Source organism: Malania oleifera, chromosome 12 (assembly GCF_029873635.1).
Source record: "Malania oleifera isolate guangnan ecotype guangnan chromosome 12, ASM2987363v1, whole genome shotgun sequence".
NCBI classification, from domain to species: domain Eukaryota; kingdom Viridiplantae; phylum Streptophyta; class Magnoliopsida; order Santalales; family Ximeniaceae; genus Malania; species Malania oleifera.
Window position 1 is genome coordinate 7,829,584 of NC_080428.1, and position 20,539 is coordinate 7,850,122.

Sequence of the window (20,539 nt, forward strand, 5' to 3'; positions counted from 1 at the left end):
CCTCTCTTCTCTGTTCATGTTCAAAAAAAAAATATTGAAACTGATCATAATCCTAGAACATTTAGAGGACTCTTCTTACCAAAAAATGTAATTGTCAGCAAAGTTGTTTCTTTTTTTGTAATTCAAATCCAAAAAATTATTCTCAGCTTTATTGGATAAGATAAAATTAAAGAAGGGTGAAATGCCCGTTTTTCCAATAAATAGTTCAAATCATCTACTCAACATGGTTGTTCTATATGGAAAACAATTTAAAACTATTCATTTTGAAACCATTTATATAGTGGCATAAAAAATACCATTAGTGTAGAAAGAGTACCATGCTGCACTTGGACTTCAAACGGCTTAGCTTTAACCATGTTATATGTTTTAACGGGCCCACATTATTGGTTGATAGAGAATCAAAGTAAATTGACCAATGAATCACAAAATGCTATGGCTCATACATATGATTTCTTAACTTATTCAGAAGTAATTCGTGAGATTTTGCAGTTTTCCTTCCTAGTTATAAAGAAAAAAGTGCAGCTGACTGGATGAATCCAGACTATTCTTGAAATAAACAACTCGCACTCACTCCCTTTCCAAAAAAAGATGAATACATTAAGTGCCACACTTAGATTTATTGGATTTGTTGCTAAAATCGGTACCGAAACTCCCAGCAGATGGACAGTGACCCAAGGAAATGAAAGAATTGGTCATCTTTTTTATATGATCTCCCCTTACTAGATAGACTAAAAAAATCGACCTATATCACTTAACCCCTTTGTTCTTTGTTTTATTTAGTCTTTTTTTTTTCATTTCTAAATATAAACTAAATCGAAATATAAATATAAAATAGAACCAAAAACATATTCTATTTCCAAATTCATTTTTTTTTTTAAATTGAAATTCCCAACAAGAATGATAATTATTAGAATTAGGTACCAAGTCTCATGTCAATTTCAAAATACCTCACTGCTTCTAAAAAAAGGGTTCCATTGGACTAGGTTTATCAAAATATAGTAACAGTCAAAAACGTAAAATATTTAATTCCTAGGGCCAGATACCATGTATGAAGCTTTGAAGAGCAGAATAAAATACTGTATGCACATTAAAGACAATTTTTATAGAAGAGCCAGAGCTAAATAGGTGATCAACTCAAAAAAAAAAATATTCTCATATTTTCTGGGTCAACTATGAGACAGGGACACCCAGAGAGCGGATGAAAGGTTGATTTTTTTTAAATCAGCAAAGAAAAAAAAATCATTGAAGGGCATCAAGGGGATGCCGCCAAAGTACAAACAAACTTAAAAATCACCTGCATTGCACGTTGTCAAAAAAATCAAGAGTTACAAGAGTCTCAATAAAAATCAAACCACTATGCCATCTGGTCACAGTAGTAGTCCATCAGTCTTTAGTAATATATATGGGTGTGGCCAACCCTTGAAAAGCGCTATAATTTCTCTCCCTCCAAACAAACCAAGAGATGGCAAGGGGAACGAGAGACAAAGCTTTCTTCCTCTGCTTGCTGGAACACATGCCTTTCAAGGCCCGTAGCTCTTCTTTCACTGTTTTGGCAGCAACCCACTGCTGTCTGGTCAAAGAAACAGCCTAGTCCCAAAGGATTCTGGCAGTGTAAGAGGATATGATTAATAGATCCAGCACTTCCCAAACCACAAAAAAATACCTGTTAACAAGAGGCAAACCCCGTTTCTGTAGGTTATCCACAGTGAGAATTTTTGGGAGAATTGCTTCCCATGCAAAGAAAGCAACTTTTTCTTGTGGCCACAGTTTTCCAGACGGGCTTCCAGTTCCAAGAAAAGTTGCTGCACATTTCCGCCCATAGAGTGAGTTTCATATAATAACATCTGATCATATAATAGCAGGTACTCCTCTCCCAGCTTTAATAATCCAAATCATCCAGCCACTATGCTGACAACCAAAGGCGATATCTTTCTCTTTCATGAATTGGAGCCAATTTCCAAGGAGGGCTTTGTTAAATGTAGACAGATATTTGATTCCTAAGCCTACATATCTGATAGGTCCCCCCATTGACAAGATGACACTTAAAATCCTCCCCAAACTCCCCCAAAGGAATCTTTTTTGAATTCCCTCTAACTTTGTAGTGACTAAGGGGATTAAGAAGAGGGACATATAATAAACCAAGAGATTTGTTAAGGTGCTCTTAATGAGGGTGAGTCTCCCATCCATAGACAAATAATTCTCTTTCAGCTAGCCAATTTCTTGGAAATACTCCCAACTTACAGCTCAAAAGCCCACAAGGAAAGCCCCTAAGTGCTGGCCTCAACAAGAATGAGTTCACTTTTTCACAAATTCACCTTCTTGAGACTGCTTCAAACCCAAGAAGAAAGCATCTAAAATTGAGGGTTTGCTAAGGATTCTCTTCACAAAAATGAGTGTACTGGCAGCAAAAAGGAGAGATGGGAAACTTTCATTTCCCTCATGTTTGTTCCAATACTAGGACTCTTGAGAAGGCCTCCTTTCAAAGCTTTTTTTTTTTAACAAAAGTGTCAACCCTTCCATAACCAAAAATTAAAAATAAAAAAGGGAGGGAGGATCACACTGATAAGACCTCTCTAGATGAGCGAAACAAGTCAGATTGGCCAGCGCATTGATGACCACTTAAAAAGTTGGGGTAGAAAATGCATTGTAAGATCCACCTATACCAAAGATCGCCAAAAGCCATCCTTTCGAGAATGTAGAGGAATTTCCAATTAACATGATAGAAAGCCTTCTTATGTCAAGCTTACAAACCACCCCAGATACACCTCACCTAGCTGAATTACATTATCCATCAATTCTCCATCTTCTCGAGAATCAATAACATACATTGCCTGGTCCATTACAACACACTATTAGTGAGAGAATGGCTACTCAGCTCTAGTATCCCATGTTCCTCCATTTCCAAGAGCAACAAACAGCTTGAGTAAAAAAGACATTTCTTTGCACATACCGGGCAACCCAAAAAACCAATGTCAATGGTCAGTTAGAAGTTGGAACAATAGATCCCCCTGAATTGGCTTATCACCTTGCAATATCTCAAGTCATTGATTATTGTCTCCTTTTGCTCAAACCAAAATATGGCAACCAGAATTCAGACTCAAATATCTAGCTACCCAATCCTTACTTGTCCACAGTCATCCACAAGCTACCAAACGAAGAGAATTTCTCCCACATTGAGGCCTTTTAACCTGCCAAATCATTTCCATTTTTATTAGTTGCGCACCTTCAAACACAAAAGTCTATATTTTCATTGACCTTTGTCCTCTACAAACCTGCATTGACTTCAAACATCACACATTCTTCCTCCCCCTCCCAATCTCTCATGAGGTCCAACCCAAAAAACCAATGTCAATGGTCGGTTAGAAGTTGGAACAATAGACCCCCCTGAATTGGCTCATCACCTTGCAATATCTCAAGTTATTGATTATCGTCTCCTTTTGCTCAAACCAAAATATGGCAACCAGAACTCAGACTCAAATATCTAGCTACCCAATCCTTACTTGTCCACAGTCATCCACAAGCTACCAAACGAAGAGAATTTCTCCCACATTGAGGCCTTTTAACCTGCCAAATCATTTCCATTTTTATTAGTTGCGTACCTTCAAACACAAAAGTCTATATTTTCATTGACCTTTGTCCTCCACAAACCTGCATTGACTTCAAACATCACACATTCTTCCTCCCCCTCCCAATCGCTCATGAGGTCCAACCCAAAAAACCAATGTCAATGGTCAGTTAGAAGTTGGAACAATAGATCCCCCTGAATTGGCTCATCACCTTGCAATATCTCAAGTTATTGATTATCGTCTCCTTTTGCTCAAACCAAAATATGGCAACCAGAACTCAGACTCAAATATCTAGCTACCCAATCCTTACTTGTCCACAGTCATCCACAAGCTACCAAATGAAGAGAATTTCTCCCACATTGAGGCCTTTTAACCTGTCAAATCATTTCCATTTTTATTAGTTGCGTACCTTCAAACACAAAAGTCTATATTTTCATTGACCTTTGTCCTCCACAAACCTGCATTGACTTCAAACATCACACATTCTTCCTCCCCCTCCCAATCTCTCATGAGGGGGAAGAAGAGGTTTTGTTTTAGTCAGCCATAAATAGCCCAATTGTACAAAGGTTAAATTTTTCATTTTCACATTATTCAATTAATTCCCATAGATTTCAATTGTTTTCAAACATAGAACAAGAACAATAGAAGAATGAAAAAGGCAAAACGAACTATAAATTCATGAATAATATTTGCCTCCACGTAAAATCAATTTGAAACTTCTATAACCAGATTGGTGGATTTTGTCAACACTTTTCCAGACAATTTGTGCATTGTGTGCCCCATATTCTGTTTCCTTTCCCTTCTTCTGGTTGCAATGTATTGCTCCATGTCCTATCTCACACATGAGCTATTTGATGAGCAGTCCATGACCAAATGACACAGGACAGATTAAACAAAATCTGCCAACAGGCTTAGGAGTGCTTGGATTAGGGAAAATAATGGTTTTTAAGGTTTGTAATTATGATAGAAAGTAGTACTATGGTTAAGAAGCCAACTAGGAATAGATTTAATTGGGTTTTGATCGCACAAAAGTTGGAATAGACTAGGATTTTAGGTAACTTTTATGGTTGGCAGGCACAAAATATTCTAGGATTTTAGGGCTTTTAATGGGGTTGAAAGATGGAATAGTGATTACATTTGGAAGCTGGAGGAAGTTAGGATGGGACGATGATTAGGGTTTTTATGGTCTCAATGATGTAGAAAATGGAATAGTCATTAGGGTTAGAAGAGGCGATGAGCATGCACCAAAATCAATCAATATCAGCCCAAGCCAATATGTTACAGAGCACTACTTTAGCAATCCAATTAGAGAAATAATTGAAACTTTGGTATTGAATTTTTTAATAGCATTATCTATTCTAAACATGGTTTTAAATAGTGGTCCTACGTAGCATAACATCCATTACATAACGGAAATTTGGCCCTCCAATACTGGTTCATGCCACTTTAGCGGTGGGGGTGAAAATCATAGTTGTAATGGCTGCTTCATCATCAGAATGATCGAAACGATCATTACAGTTTTGTTAAGAGTCGTAGCAAGTGGCCATGCTAACAGTCTCCATGATATCTGATATGAATCAAGCCTCCATTTTCAATCACAAGGAAAATAGAGCAATGGTCCAATGAAATAGATGGACCGACTTGAAGGAAGACAAATCAATCAAGATGGGTTTGATAACTATGAATTGTTACTTCATCGTGGAAGCAATCATCACTTGATGCCAATGGACGAAGAGAGAGAGAGAGTTGGAGTCATGTGGGTCGCCGAAGAGCAAGGCTTGCTGGAGTCGTCATGTGGGTCTCATAGTGTTGAAGATAAATAAAAGGCTTTGTCACATCAACCTTCTAGAAACTTGGTGAAACTTTGTATTTTTTTTTTTTTATTTCTTTGATTCTTTCTATGGTGAAAAGTCATTTGTGTCCAAATATTTATTATTTATACTTAAATAATTAAATGATAGTATACTCAATAAGTAGTAAATGATAAATATTTTTTTATTTATTTGAACATAAATAGTACACCATGTTGGTGCCCGGGTATGGTGTCAAATATGCGAGGGTTCTTGCATCATTCTAGACGTGGGCAGGTAAAGAAGTTAGTTCAGGAAACTAGGATTAGATTAGCAACTTAAAATATAGGGACACTTACGGGTAAAAGCATGGAAATTGTTGACACAATGAATAGAAGAAGAATTAATATAATTTGCCTTCAAGAAACTCAGCGGGTGGGGGAGAGAGCTATAGAAATTGATAAATCAAGATTTAGGGTGGGGGAGAGAGATATAGAAATTGATAAATCAAGATTTAAACTTTGGTACACTAGAAAAGAAAAACATAAGAATGAAGTAGGAAATATTGTAGACAAAAGCTTAGAGAATAAAGTTGTTGATGTAAACAAAATAGGGGATAGAATTATAAAAACAAGATGGTATTAGGCCAAGAGATAATAAATATCATTAGTCCTTATGCTCCTCAAGTAGGCTTAGCAAAAAATCTTAAGAGACAATTTTGGGAAGATATGGATAATATTATACAAGGCATACCAAGGACAGAGAAAATATTTAAAGGAGGAAATCTGAATGGACATGTTGGAAGGGATAATAAAAGTTATGAAATGATACATAGAGGATATGGATATGGAGACAAAAATGAGTCTGCGAAGATGATCTTAGACTACGCTATGTCATATGATTTTAGTATAATGAATACTTGCTTTAAGAAGAGAGAAAAACACTTATAACCTTTAAAAGTGGACACAATAGAAGCCAAATAGATTTTTTTTAACTAGGAGGGTAGATCGTTTATCATGCAATGATTGTAAAGTTATTCTAGGTGAAAGCCTACCACACAACATAGAGTCTTAGTGTTAGATATATGTATTAAAAAATGGAAGAAAAAGGATCAAATAAACCAGTGTAAGAGAACTACGTGGTAGAACCTAAAGGGAGAAAATATAATAAAATTTAAAGATAAATTGATCAAAGAAGGGGATTGGACTATAGAGGATGGGATAGATACAAATACTCTTTGGAGTAGATTAGTTAACTCTATTAAAAAGATAGCAAAAGAGATTTTAGGTGAATCAAGGGGAAGATTCTTGAATAGCAAAGAAAGTTAGTGGTAAAGATGTCCAAAAGGCCGTAAAGACAGAATTTGGTATAAAACATGGCAAAAATGTAGAAACATGGATAACTTTGAAAAGTATAAGGAGGCGAGAGAAGATGCAAAAAAAGCCGTTAGTGAAGCTAAATACAGATCATTTAATAGTTTGTACGATAGATTTGATACAAAAGAAGGGGAAAGAGATATATTTAAACTTGTTAAAGCTAGAGAAAGGGAGAGAGAGTAAGGACATAGGGAATGTAAAATGTATAAAAAGCGAGATGGCGAAGTTACTTTAGAAAATTGTTTAATAAAAACCAAATAGAAGGCTTAAAACTTAGATTTGACAACTGAGGAAGAGACTAGAAATATGAGATTTATTCGCAAAATTAGAGTTAACGAAGTTAAGTTTGTACTAAAAAAGATGAAAAATGGGAAAACTATAGAACCGGATAACATCCCAATTGGAGTTTGGAAATGCTTAGGTGATAACGGAATTATATGGTTAACTAATTTATTTAATACAATTAAAAAAATTAAGAAAATGTTAGATGAATGGAGGAAAAGCATTTTAATACATATATAAAAAAAAAAAGATATTTAAAATTGTAATAACTATCGTGGAATTAAACTTATGAGTCATATAATGAAACTATGGGAAAGAGTAGTTGAACAAAGATTAAGGATAGAAACAAAGGTCTCCGAAAATCAATTTGGTTTTATACATGGGAGATCAACCACAAAAGCTGTATCTATTTTAAGAAGATTAATGGAAAATTTTAAGGAAAAGAAGAGGGACTCGCATATAGTATTTATCGATATACCTAGGGAAGTTCTATGGTGGGTTTTAGAAAAAAAAGGTGCATGTAGTAGGCATACTGATGTCATTAAGGATATGTACAATGGAGTAATGACTAGTGTAAGGACTGTAGATGGAGAAACTAGAGAATTTCCAATCACCATAGATGTACATCAAGGATCTACTTTGACCCCTTATCTTTTTGCTTTAGTGATGGACCAACAACTAACTTTGAGTGTTCAAAATGAGGTTCCATGGTGTACGTTGTTTGCAAATGGTATTGTATTAATTGATGAAACTAGGGGCGGAGTAGAGACTTGAGTTAGAATTATGGAGAGAAGCCTTGGAATCTAGAGGCTTTAGGATAAGTAGAAATAAGGCAGAATATACGAAATGTAAATTCAGTAATAGTAGGAGGAATATTGGAGACAAAGTTAAACTTGATGATGAAGAAATGAATTGCACTTGTAGATTTCAATACCTTGGATCTATTATGCAAACTGAAGGAGAAATTGAAGATGATGTAATGCATAGAGTTAAAACAGGTTGGGTAAAATGGAAAAGTGTTTCAAGTGTGCTTTGTGATCATACAATAACTTTAAAATTAAAAGGGAAGTTTTATAGGATGGCTATAAGACCAACTATGTTATATGGATTAGAATGTTGGGCGACGAAAAAACAAAATATCCAAAAAGAAAAAGTTGCTGAGATGATAATGCTTAGATGGATGAGTGGTATAACACTGAAAGATAAATTAAGAAATGAACACATTCGCGGTAAGTTAGGTGTAGCTCCTATAGAAGATTAGATAAAGGAGGGACGACTCAGATGGTATGAACACTTGCCACATAGGTCACATAGTGCGTCAGTAAGGAAGAATGAGTTAGTTACTATGGGGGGCAATAAAAGGGGTACCTAAAATAACTTGGGAGGAGATAATGAGTAAAGATTTAATAGCCCTGAATCTGTCAAAAGAAATGGTTCATGATCGCATAAATTGGTGGAAAATGATTCATATAGCCGACCCCACCTAGTGGAACTTAAGGCTTGATTTTTTTTTTTTTTGTTGTTGTTGTTGTTGTTTGAACAAAAATAGTACACTTATTTAATTTACACTTAATCTGTTTTAATCTATGTGCCATGTTCTTAATTAATTACTTTTCTGTTTTAATTATAGTTCTTGATATTTTGGTCATAAGGTAGTCAAAGTGAAAAATAATTTATAGTTTTACAAACAACATGCTAAAATTAACATAAAAGTTATTTTCACAACTAAATAGCCTTTGTAGGTAGAATAAAGCTATCCAAAATACATTAAAAACCATAATTTACAAGATTATATGCTTAGTTTTAATATAGGCATGGTTGTGCATGCTTCAAGAATATATGCTTATTTACACAATTGCTTCCCACGGTGTAACACCTACTACTCTTGCTTCCTATTACATCCACGACCATTCCACTATGTTACCCATGACCACTAGCTATTTAAAACCATGATTCCAAATTAAGTTTTTTAGCATTTGATTCCATACTACTTAAGGACTAAGTCACACATTTGAAAGGTATCTTATAAAGTCGAAGAAATTATTGGAGAATTGGTTTATATAGATCCATCCTAGTTGAAACCACATAAAAATGACATTGCCAGAAATTGGCAAGGTAATATTTCCATTTATTCATCAAAAGAGGCGTCCCTTTTGAAGCCAAGATTGATTTTCCTTGATATCTAATATAATATCTGCAAGTGAATGGTATTAGAAAGAAGAAAAAGAAGAAGAAGAAGAAGAAGAAGAAGAAGCGCACAAAATTCCTTTGTGAGAAATCCACAAATCCACCCACAACTATGTTAGTAAATATTTAGCCATTCAACTATCAAAAAAATTAAAAAAAAAATGCAACCCTTTTGTAGACTTCATATTCAGCAACCATACAAGGACTCAACTTGGAAAGCAAGGAGCTTCTAAAACCAACCCATGTCTCAACATCCAAGCATATAATTGAACAACTAGACTCACTGAAGTACCCCCACCCACAAAAATAACTTTAAAATAATAAAATCACAGAGCTGCCCTTAAAAAACTACATCTCTGCCCCGATGATGTGCTGCGCCCAAAACAAGAAACATCGACAACAACAAAAAAAGTATAGCCCTTAGTCATGATATTCCATGATCCTTTTATCGCTTCCATCACCAAATCTCATCATGTCTAGCGACCATGAAAGCATGGTTTCACTTATATAGCTTACTTCCATGTAAGATGAGTCATATCCATAGCAAACACTTAACTATGTAAACAGAAGGTGAAATGGCATCACCAGTCACATAGAAATCAACTACACTGGTCACTGAGTCAATTGGTTCAAGTTGCAGATGAACTAGCCTCAACAAGTTTCCACAGATCAAGAAAAAAATCAAATACTCTAGGGAGTAGAGGCCAAAGAGGAAGGTTATCACACAACTAAGAAAATAGCTAAAGCATGATAATGACTGCGGACATTAAAGCATGAAACTGAAAAATGAAACAAATTTTCTAAAAAAAATATGTTCATTCATTTTCCAAAAAAATATGTTCAGTGAATGAAATCACGCAAGATGAGTTGTTCATTTCGTGAAACAAATTTGACCAAAATTTGAATAACAGAGTTGTGCATGAGTGCACAAATGAGGCAAGAAACAACATCCTAGTTATATGTGGAATAACTAGTTTTCTTGTTTTTGGTGAGTGGAAAGCTCCAGGAACAATTCATGATTTTTTGCTGGTGAAGTTTTGGGGTTTTGAGAAGAATGAAAGAGACATGATCTTCTGGGACAGTGCAGTGATGTCAATTCTGTGGATGCTTTGGCTCAAAAAAGAATGGTAGAATTTTCAAAGACCAAAAGACTTCTCCAAACTTGCTTTGAGAAAGATTTTTTATGCTTCTTTCCAGGCACATTCTTTTGAGGCTTTTGGAGGTATCCCGCTCTTCGATATCCAAGGATTGGAAGGCAGGTCTAATGTAATTTTTGTCCTTTTCTTGGCCTTCTATTTTGGTGGTCTTTTTATTCCCCCTCTCATTGCAATTATTTCTTCTCATTAATAAATTTGTTTCGTTATCAAAAAAAAAAATTTACTATGTTGGAGACAAAAGTCACAGTATTTTTTACTTTCATAAAATGAACAAACATGCATTTAAACAACTCAAAAATATTTTATCTTGTTCGAAGATCTAGAGGTTTGAAAATAAAATAAAAATAAAAAAGCTGCATAAACTAAATAATTTTATTTTTAGAAACTCTAACCCAAGGAGAGTAACATCAAATATGCACTAAAATTGTTTAAAAGGCATTAAAACAACAATAACGTCAACCAAGTCTTAACCAGGTTGGGTTGGCCATATCAGTCCTTTTTATTCCATTCTACATGACCCAAGGCAATATCCTACTTCTATAAAGTTATGTGGAAAAAAAGAAAATAAATGTAGAGCAAATTAATATAAAACGTAGAACAATTAAATGCATATATTAAAATCCATCCATGGGAAAAAAGAAAAAAAATAAATATACAGCAAATTAATATTAAATCTAGAACAGTGAAATTCATTTTTAAAAAATTCATCCCTTTACAATTCTAATTGCTTAGTTATAATAATGCAGACAACACCTGAACTCTTCATTTTATCTACCTAACTCCTTCAATTTTCTGCTTCTCCTGAATTTCATCTAGTGAATTCTGCTTGCATTTGAAACAACTACAATTTTCTGCTTAAACCAGACTGAACTGTCTATGAACTCTTGATCTAGGATAATAACAACAATAATAATTTCTTCATTTATCAAAATAAAAATTTAAAAATTACTATTATTATCATTTATAGTGGCGGCGGCGGCGGCGGCGGCGGCAGCAGCAATGATAAATGAAACCAAAATTTTAAATATATTAATAGCACAACAAATGCATGAAGTTTAATATAACCAAACAAAACAATAAACCCACATATGCATTCCCTAGGCAGATTAAGATAACAACTTGTCTCAAAAATTCCCACACTAAATTTTGACGTCAATAGAAGCAACTCCACAACAGCTAATCAGTTATAGAACAGGACATATATTTGGACTCAGAACCAGGTAGGCAATTAAACTGCATTAGATTAAAATTGTAAGGGCAGAAACAGCTCTTTACTGTAGAAATGCATTAGGAGTAAAGGACGCACACTCCCAGATGCACATGCACCCAACATTCATCAGTTCATCCAAAGTTCAATTGAAAAGATCCAATTTTAGAAAAGTATTGAGAATAGTAGCATGGAGCCTCTTCATAATGTGTAAAAGTTCAACCAGAAAATCTAATTGAGACAAATTAAACCCTAAAATTATAAATTAGTAAACAACAGCCAGAAATCCACTCACTGAATCCCACTGCAAGTTATACAAACGAAAGTCCAAAAGTTTGTACAAACATATTGAGGACCCTGCAAAAAAGAGGTGGAAATTGAATAATTATTAATCATAAACCAGACAAAGATTATCCATCCAGAACATAAAAGGGGGACGGAGAACATAATTGAATGACAATCCGTTGGTTTGCCGTGATACTTTTAAAGGGAAGAAATGAAGTTTTGTTGAATTTAAAAAGGTTGCAAGATTTTAAATTTCGCCTTTCTTTACTGCGTTTTCTCAGCAACCAAACGGGGTAACTCAAAATCCCAGTCCACGGATTTAAGAAGAAGTAGGAAACTAAGATCACGAAGCAAATCAAATTGAAAAAGAAAACCTCATGAAACCAAAGAGAAATTTAAAGGAATTAACATACCAAACTGTTACAGTTGATGCATCTTCGGTTCGGAGGAAGCTTCATGAGACCTCTTATGATTTTCTCGTTTCGCTCTTCTTCTTTTCTGCTCCCCATTCCTGAACAAATCCAACCTCAAACCCGCCACTTGAGAGGATCAAACCCTAGGCTTTCTTTGCAAAAGAAAAATCTAAAAACGGAGCTACAATTTAGGGTTTTCTTGGACAAAACTTGCGATACAAAGCTCGAGATTTGGAGCTGAGTACGGATTCCTAGGGTTTGAATTGCAGAGAAGAAGAAAGAAGATGTATCAATCAGCTCGTTTGGACGACGCTACGTTTCGCCCCTTCAGTCCGTTATATCCCATGCGAGTTTTAAATTAAAACTAGTAAGCAGATTTAAAGTTTTGTTCTTCTAAAAAGAAAAGAAAAGAAAAGCAACAAGAAAAAATAACAGCTAAAACGTACGGTCGAGGGTGAAGAGGAGCCAGCGAGCGAATGAAAGGGCAAAACAGAGAATTCGTAGAGGGGCATTTCGTCGGTAGTCATAACGGCCCATAGTAGGGAGTGAGCTGGCAAACGGAAAGGTAGGCTCCTCCTCAGTGGAATCCGAGTGTGCGTGACCGTTTCCCTTTCAAATATAGAAAAATGATTTTTTTCAAGCCGCAATCGCACCGTTGGGACGCCCCCATCACCCACCCTAACCATTCCAACTATGGTAAATGCATTCAAATATATTTGAGAGCATGCATTAACTCACCTTTCATTGTTGATAGCATCATATTAGGCCATTTATATGGCTTTTGTGCTTAAAATTTTGATCCTTTTTTATGAAATATAAGTTGGTTATATAATGTAAACAATAATAAATAGAGGTGATAAAGTATTATTTAGAATCTGTGCTTTAATTCGACAGTTCAATTCTGCCTGACATGATTTCTCCCAATTTTCTAAAGGAGGGGAGAGACTTATGAGAACCCTAGGGATAAGAGGGGGATCAGGAGGGTGCGTTTGACTATAGTATCCCAAAGTTGTCCATACTTTCAAAAAAAAATAATAATGAATTTTTTAATATTTATTAGACTTCTTTTTTTCTTTTTCTTTTTTAACCGATGCAATTCTTTGCTTGTTGCGAGGAGAGTGTATTTTTTTTCTCATGAGTTAGGCTTGATTAAGCATTCCTAGTTGATGTTTGGTGTCCCATAAATGTATGTTAGGATAGGTCCAGGGAGGCTTCTTAACCTCCTCAGAAAGGCTAAGGCCAAAGGAAGAGCTACTACTTTTATGATACTTTTTGTGAGACAGCTATTATAATTTTGATAGTACCATTATAATTTTTTTAAGTATTGCTTTTAATGACATCTATATATATCCCTCATTCGATAATGACCTTATTATCATTTTAGTAATTTACTTTTAATTTTATCTTTATCCATAAGCCTTTCGTCTCCTATCCAATCTTTCATTTTCAAAAAACAGGCACGCAATAATTCTCTTCCTAAATGATCCACCCATCACATCCCTTTAATTTTTCTCTTATTTCTAAGCTACGTCTCTCTTTTTTTTCTCTCTCATAACTAAAATGTCCACTATAAAAATTATAGGACTCCATAAAATGTAGTGACAGACACAAATGATGAAAAAAAATCTCAACCCCATTCATTCTATATGTGTGTATTTTATGAGCATTCTACTACTCCTTAAATGTAAGACAATTTTTTTTTCATCATCCTTTTATGACAATTTTCATATTAATGAAAATATCCTTACAAACTCTTCCATCGAAATTGTAATTCCTATAATGTCCTTGAGCAACTTGAACATCAATATATCAACATTATCTTCCTTTATTTCCTCCCTCCCCCCCCCCCCCCGCCCAATGGAACTTGACCAATTTCCTCTCCTTAATATAGACTACATCAATGAAGCAACAATATTGGGTGTACATAGGGTTCCTTAGATAGTCATCATCGTCCAATTGGAATACACTGACCACCCTCTTTAATCAACCAATGCTCAAATGTTTGCAATCGTAATAAGCAATTCATCTTCCTTCGTATGTTGGCTTCATTCCTTCCCTCAACACAGATATAAATCTAGAGTTATGATGTCGCTTTTGGGGGTGGCTTCACATATATCGTGTGCATAGCAAAGGTGTTCGTTCTAGGTTTTTTTTTTTTTTTTTTCATCTTACTTCTTAGGTTTCCACTTTTATATTTTAGATCCTCCTTTCATCAAGGTAGTAAGGATTGATTTTGAGTTAGAATCATTATGGTAAAAGGTGGCAACAAATGCAATTTTGGTGGTAGTGCGATAGGGCTACTATAAGCAACAGTATGATGCTCCCTTTCATGTCTGGGCTTTGTTAATGTCTTGACTAAATTATTACTATAACAGTATGATACTCCCTTTTATGATCAAGGCTTTGTTAATATCTTGACTAAATTATTCATATAACCACATTAGAAATACGTTGAAAAGTCATCTCCATTTTGGAAAAAGATGATATCTCTACTTTTTAATTTTAATTTTTATGTAAATAGCATAGTTATCTTATGCATGTACATCATTTGTGTATGAGTTGTTGTTCTTGTTTAAAAAATTGTACCTAAATTGATGTAATTTTATGTTTTAACATCATCATCATCTCCTCAACTCTTGTTAATTGTCATTATGTTAAATTGGAATCTATTAGGATGGATATAAAGGTTTAGGCTAATAATATGTTGTTGATGTTTTCACTCAAGATTTAGCATGTGTCGTAGCTTTTAAAAACTATTCATACCCACCATAGTTCGTTGGTCAGACTTATTTTTCACTAATAATTTATTTATGCTTTTAGTTTAAATTGTGCATAACAATTGGAAGCTAAATTAACATGATTATAATCACCTTGAATTCACCCTTGTATATTTAAATTTGGAACATGATAAGCTATAAAAAAAAATGGTGTTGTATTGATATGTATCCTTGCATGTTATAAGGAAATTGAAATTTAAAAACGCTATTTGTATTTGATTTCTAAAATATTCTTTTGCACTTTAATTATGTACTAAAGTTTTAGGAGATTATTTTCTTGAATTTTAGTTATTGGAGGCCATTGAGAAGCTAAAAAGAAAATATTTAGGTAATCTTATAGTGTTTTCCTATCATTATTTGCAATGTTGCACGTGAAAAAGATAGTTGTTTTGGATCATCCTTGCTAATTAAGTTATCTGCCACCAAATGGTTAAGATAATTTCGTTCATTATCATGGTGAATTCTTTTGTGTTATAAATATATTATTGGCATCTATCAACAACTAACTTTTTAGGATCCTATAAATAAATTGATAATAGTTAATCGATTGCATAAGAAATTGAGATGTTTTATACAAGTACATGGTTATAATGTCTATTAATTAATATAAGCACTACAAACCTTATATACTCCTTCATCTACTTGAGGATAAGAACACTTATTTTTATATGCATTGATGAATGTATGATGTGCATATAAAGTAGTACATTCTTAAACTAGTGCATAGTTGAACCAAAAGTTAAAGTCTTTTATATTTGATGATTTGACATGACAAATTGTAAACTATATTATAATATATATTTATCATGGTGTGTGTGCATAAAAAACTTAGAACTAAAGTATTCTAAATTTGATATGGTATAAAATATTTTCTTTTATGTTCTTTTTTTTTTTTTTGCAAGGTATTTCATATCTTTGATTTATCTCATATAACAAATGTAGGAACATGATAGCATCTTTTAAAAGAGGTTGATGAATAAATTTTGATTCATTAAAAACTTTTCTATATCAGGCCTTTGGCAAACTTATAATCGGGGCATTCTAGAGAAAGACTTGTAAAGAATTGTCTCTTCATGTACGATTTGGAACTAAATAATTAGAAAATGACACATTAGTACTTGAACCAGCAAAATTGAGAGATATGTTCTAGCATGGATCCCAACATATATGTCCCACATGACTATTGGGTCCAAGTCCTAATATAATTTCTTATAATTGTTAGGTTCCAAATCTTATGTTGAGGGACCATTCAAATATTCTAAATATGATTATGCATTTGGGTGCCATATCTTTCGTAATTTTTTTCTAGTTCTTGTTAGAGGAATTCCATGTCTCCCCACTTAGATCTTTAAGGATTACTTCAACTTCCCAATTTTAAAATTCTTTATATTTTAATCATTGTATAGTTTTTCATTAATATTTTGGTTTGATATGAGCGATTTTGAAGAAAGTGATTCCAAATTCATAATTTTTTTTTTGTTAATCTTCAATTTTGATTAATTTCTATAAATCATTTATTTATTTTCTTTCCGTTCCCATTTTGTTCCAATATGCTATTTATATATTTTCCCTTTAAAATATTTCCCAATTCCTATTTAATTATTCTCACAGGCATCATCATCTTCACAATATTTCTTTTCAAAGCAATTGGATAAACTATTTCAATGACAAGCATAAGTCAACCTTTTAGAATCTATAGAACCTTGCAACTCTTTTATGTCTTTTATATATTTCAAGGAACTAAAATGTTTTAAAGAAAAAATAATTGAACATAATCAATATAAGAAACAAATAATAATCATTATATAATGTGATCGATTTGTTCTATTGTTGTAATAATATATATTTTATTTTTTGTATTTGCTCTTTTAATTTTCTTTTTTTTTTTTTAATTTCATAGTTGCCATATTAAGTATTACCATTTGTTGAAATTAGCCTTTGGCTAATTTAATCAACTTGGTGTTTATACGCTTTTGTTAAATTTTTCATTTATAGCTTCTTCTTTTTTTTTTTTTTTTATGCATTTATGGATAATTATGACAATATTTGCAACAAATATGGAACTTTTAAAAATGAGTTTGCCCAAACATATTTTTACTATTAAATAATTTGATCAACTAAGTTTCTACTCGTAAGATTTGAATTACAATCTCTCAAATTCCAATTCCAACTCTTTACCACTTAAAACAAACCCAAGGCAATGAAGCTATTTATTATAGTTAGTTACATTGCAATTTATTATATTTTAAACTTGATTAGTGGAATTGGTTAGACATTGAAATCTTATAAATATAAACTAATTCATTATGAATGAGTATAAAATTATTTGCGCTTACTCTTTTTCAATGACAAAAGAAGACTAAATTTTTGTTGTGTAGATAGACAACATGATTCCCCCCTTCTTTCTCCCCTATTTGATAATGTTAATCATGCTCCTTCGATTCCCATTGGTGAATTGTTCAATCAACCTTTCCACCTAAGAGCGTGTAGGGTGGTCCCGATTAGAAAGATTAAAACCTGCAAGAATAGGAAAAAGTTAGAAAAGATTATGGATAGGTTGGTTCAATATATCAAGAAAACATGAAAGTTTTTAAAAGAAGTAAAAATGGAACAAAAAAAAATCTTCATCAAGCAAAAGATCAGATAAGAAAGAAATTCAAATTTCATTAGGAAAGATTGAAAAAATATTAGCCAATTGGAATGGTAAAGATTTACCTAAACAAGATCCAAAAGAAATCAGGAAAATGACCAGATCAGAAGCTCAAATAATTAAACAAAAGGGTTCAATAGAAATTAATGAAAAGTACTTAGTAAAAATTGTTAAAAAATCTGTATCATTAGTAACAAATGAGGCTAGATAGCAAAAGAGACTTTTGAATATAAAAGATTTAGAAGCCTTTAGATCAAAATATACTAGGATTCATATTAGAATGGTCTAAGTAGGACTATTTCCTCTCACACAAGAGTCGGTCTTAATAAACCAGTCTGTGTCTTACTTAGAGACGCCAAACATTATGAGTTCAATGATTCCCTATTGAAAATGTTAAGAGTCAAATATTACTGAAGGACCAATTTACTTTGAATGTTATCTAAACATAAGAGCAATTTTACATGATGAATCTATTTACAAACTATTAACATTAGATATTCAAACAAAAAATTATAATATGGATTCAAGATCATCAAATTTAGAAATGATTTACAGAATTTACTACAAAGTAACAACTTCGACAGTTTTTCCAAATGCAATAAAGGAAAACCCAAAAGATGAAACTCTTTTACTTCAAGCTAATAATAAAAGAACCTCGTTGGTATCTCAGTCAAAGAAACTTCTTTGACATGGGATTCAAACTAGGGAAGAATGAGAATTCAATAATCTTAATGAAAATATTAATGAAAGTTCGAAATGTTCAAAAGACAATTGCTACAAGCATCATTCAAGATCAAATTGGTAATGTCAAAATAAATTTTCAATCTCTATTAACAAGAAGCAAAAGTGTAGGTCAATCTTCAAGATCAAATATAATTGAAGAATTAGGTAGAAAAAGTATTTCAAGTGTTTCTACTGAACCTAATAGGTATTACAAACTTAAAGGAATTAATTTTGAACCAGAAGTTCCTCAAGGTTATTATTCTGAAGAATTAGATTCGCCAACAATGTCCCAAGCTTTAGATGAAGAACAACGAGAAGCTTTAAAAGAAGAAAGTCAAAGAAAAAATTTATTAACTATAAGTGAAAAGTTTGAGTCAAACATAGAAGTTTTAAGAGAAGATTATAAGCATAAACTCAATAAAAAGAATCGATATAAATTTTTTAAAAAATATAATAAGGAAGAAAGGGAAAAAATAAGAGAAGAATGGTTAGAAGAAATGCAAAAGACTCAAATAAATATTTTATTTTTCAAATATATAAAATACAAACAAATAATTAATGTTGTTCATAATAATAAGTGGAAATTATTAGATAATAATTACGTATCTTCAACACATCCGCCAAAAGATTCTTTCAAAATTCCATATAAGGGAATAGAAGTTATTGCATCACCCTTTAAAGAAGTTAAAGATACTAATAATAAATTTGATCAATTAGTAAGTCAAAATAATTATGCCAATCAAATGCTACAATCACTTGCAAATCAAACAACAAAAATAGAAGTTCTTTTAGAAGGAAAATTAGAAGTTAAAACTTATAGTATTTATGAAAAAGGGGAATCAAGTAAAGTTATCAAACAAGAACCTTTATTCAAACCTTCCTCAATGCCTGATATTAATTTTAAATTTGAATCTAAAGAAGAGAAAATTATGGGAAAGATTGAAGAAATGTTTAAGAAGTGTAATTTAAATATCTTAACCAAAGAAGAAGTTAATCATAATTTAGAGAAGAGTTTTAGAGAAGAAAATTATGAAATCAATAAGATAAACAATAACTCTTGGAAGAGCAAAAGGGCAAGAACTTATTATAAAAGACCAACATTTCAAAGCCTATTATTTGAAGATGAACCTATGAAAGACGATAGAAGCTTTAGTGGAACCTCTTTACATGAGTGGAATCTTGATGGTTTCACTGATTATCAAGTTGTTGAATTAATTCAACAGATGACTTTGACAACCATTGCCTATAAACTTAATAACGAGAGAATGCAAGAACCCAAGGTAGTAGGATTATTAGTTCAAGGATTTAATGGATCATTGAGAAGTTGGTGGGATAATTATCTCACTCGAGAAGAAAGGACGGGAATTTATGATGTAGTAAAAATTAAAGAAGAAAATGGGCAACAAACTCAAGTTAGTAATGCTGTTTCAGCATTACTATGAACAATATTAAAAGCCTTCGTGGGAGAACCAAACGAAATGATTGAAAAAAATAGTGTCATATTAGTCAATCTAACTTATCCAAAACTATCAGATTTCTCATGGTACAAAGATATTTTTCTTGCAAAGGTTATGAGTCGGCTAGATGGAAAAAGTGGTTTTTAGAAAGAAAAATTTATTGGAGGTTTACCAAAATTATTTGCTCAAAGAGTTCGAGATAGACTCAAAGATACCTTAAGAACAAATTATGAAAGGATTACGTATGGTCAAATTATTAATGTCATTAATCATGAAGGATTAAGACTTTGCAATGAACTTAAGATCCAATCTCAAGTGAAAAATGAATTTAAAAGGAACGAAGGTGAGTTAGGTGATTTTTGTACTCAGTACGGGTATGAAAAAATTCAAACTCCATCAAAAGGACATAAGCATCATAAAAAGTTTCATAAGAGATCATCTAAAAAATATTATAAAAAGAAGAAGAAAAATTATTCAAGTTTTTCTAAACCTTCAAAAGGAAAAACAAAATATAAAAAAGAAATAACCTGTTATAAATGTGGTAAAAAAGAACATTATGCGAAAAATTGTAGAGTTAAACAAGAAATAAAGGAATTAAATTGTGGAGAAGAACTTAAAAGAAAAATGATTTCGTTAATCATAAGCAGCTCGTCTGAATCCGAATCAGTC

The 20,539-nt window shown here is 32.7% G+C and overlaps 1 protein-coding gene across 1 annotated transcript in view; it reads right to left on the reverse strand.

The window, feature by feature from the left end:
- LOC131144634 (probable ADP-ribosylation factor GTPase-activating protein AGD14) overlaps window positions 1-12,852 on the reverse strand; it is a 36,881-nt gene extending 24,029 nt beyond the window's left edge. The window contains exons 1-2 of the mRNA XM_058093381.1: window positions 12,264-12,852; window positions 11,861-11,922 (exon numbers count right to left, since the gene is read on the reverse strand). Of these exons, the coding sequence (XP_057949364.1) occupies window positions 11,861-11,922; window positions 12,264-12,359 (158 nt within the window). The 5' untranslated portion in view covers window positions 12,360-12,852. The remainder of the gene's footprint in view (window positions 1-11,860; window positions 11,923-12,263) is intronic.
- Between the last annotated feature and the right edge of the window lie 7,687 nt (window positions 12,853-20,539).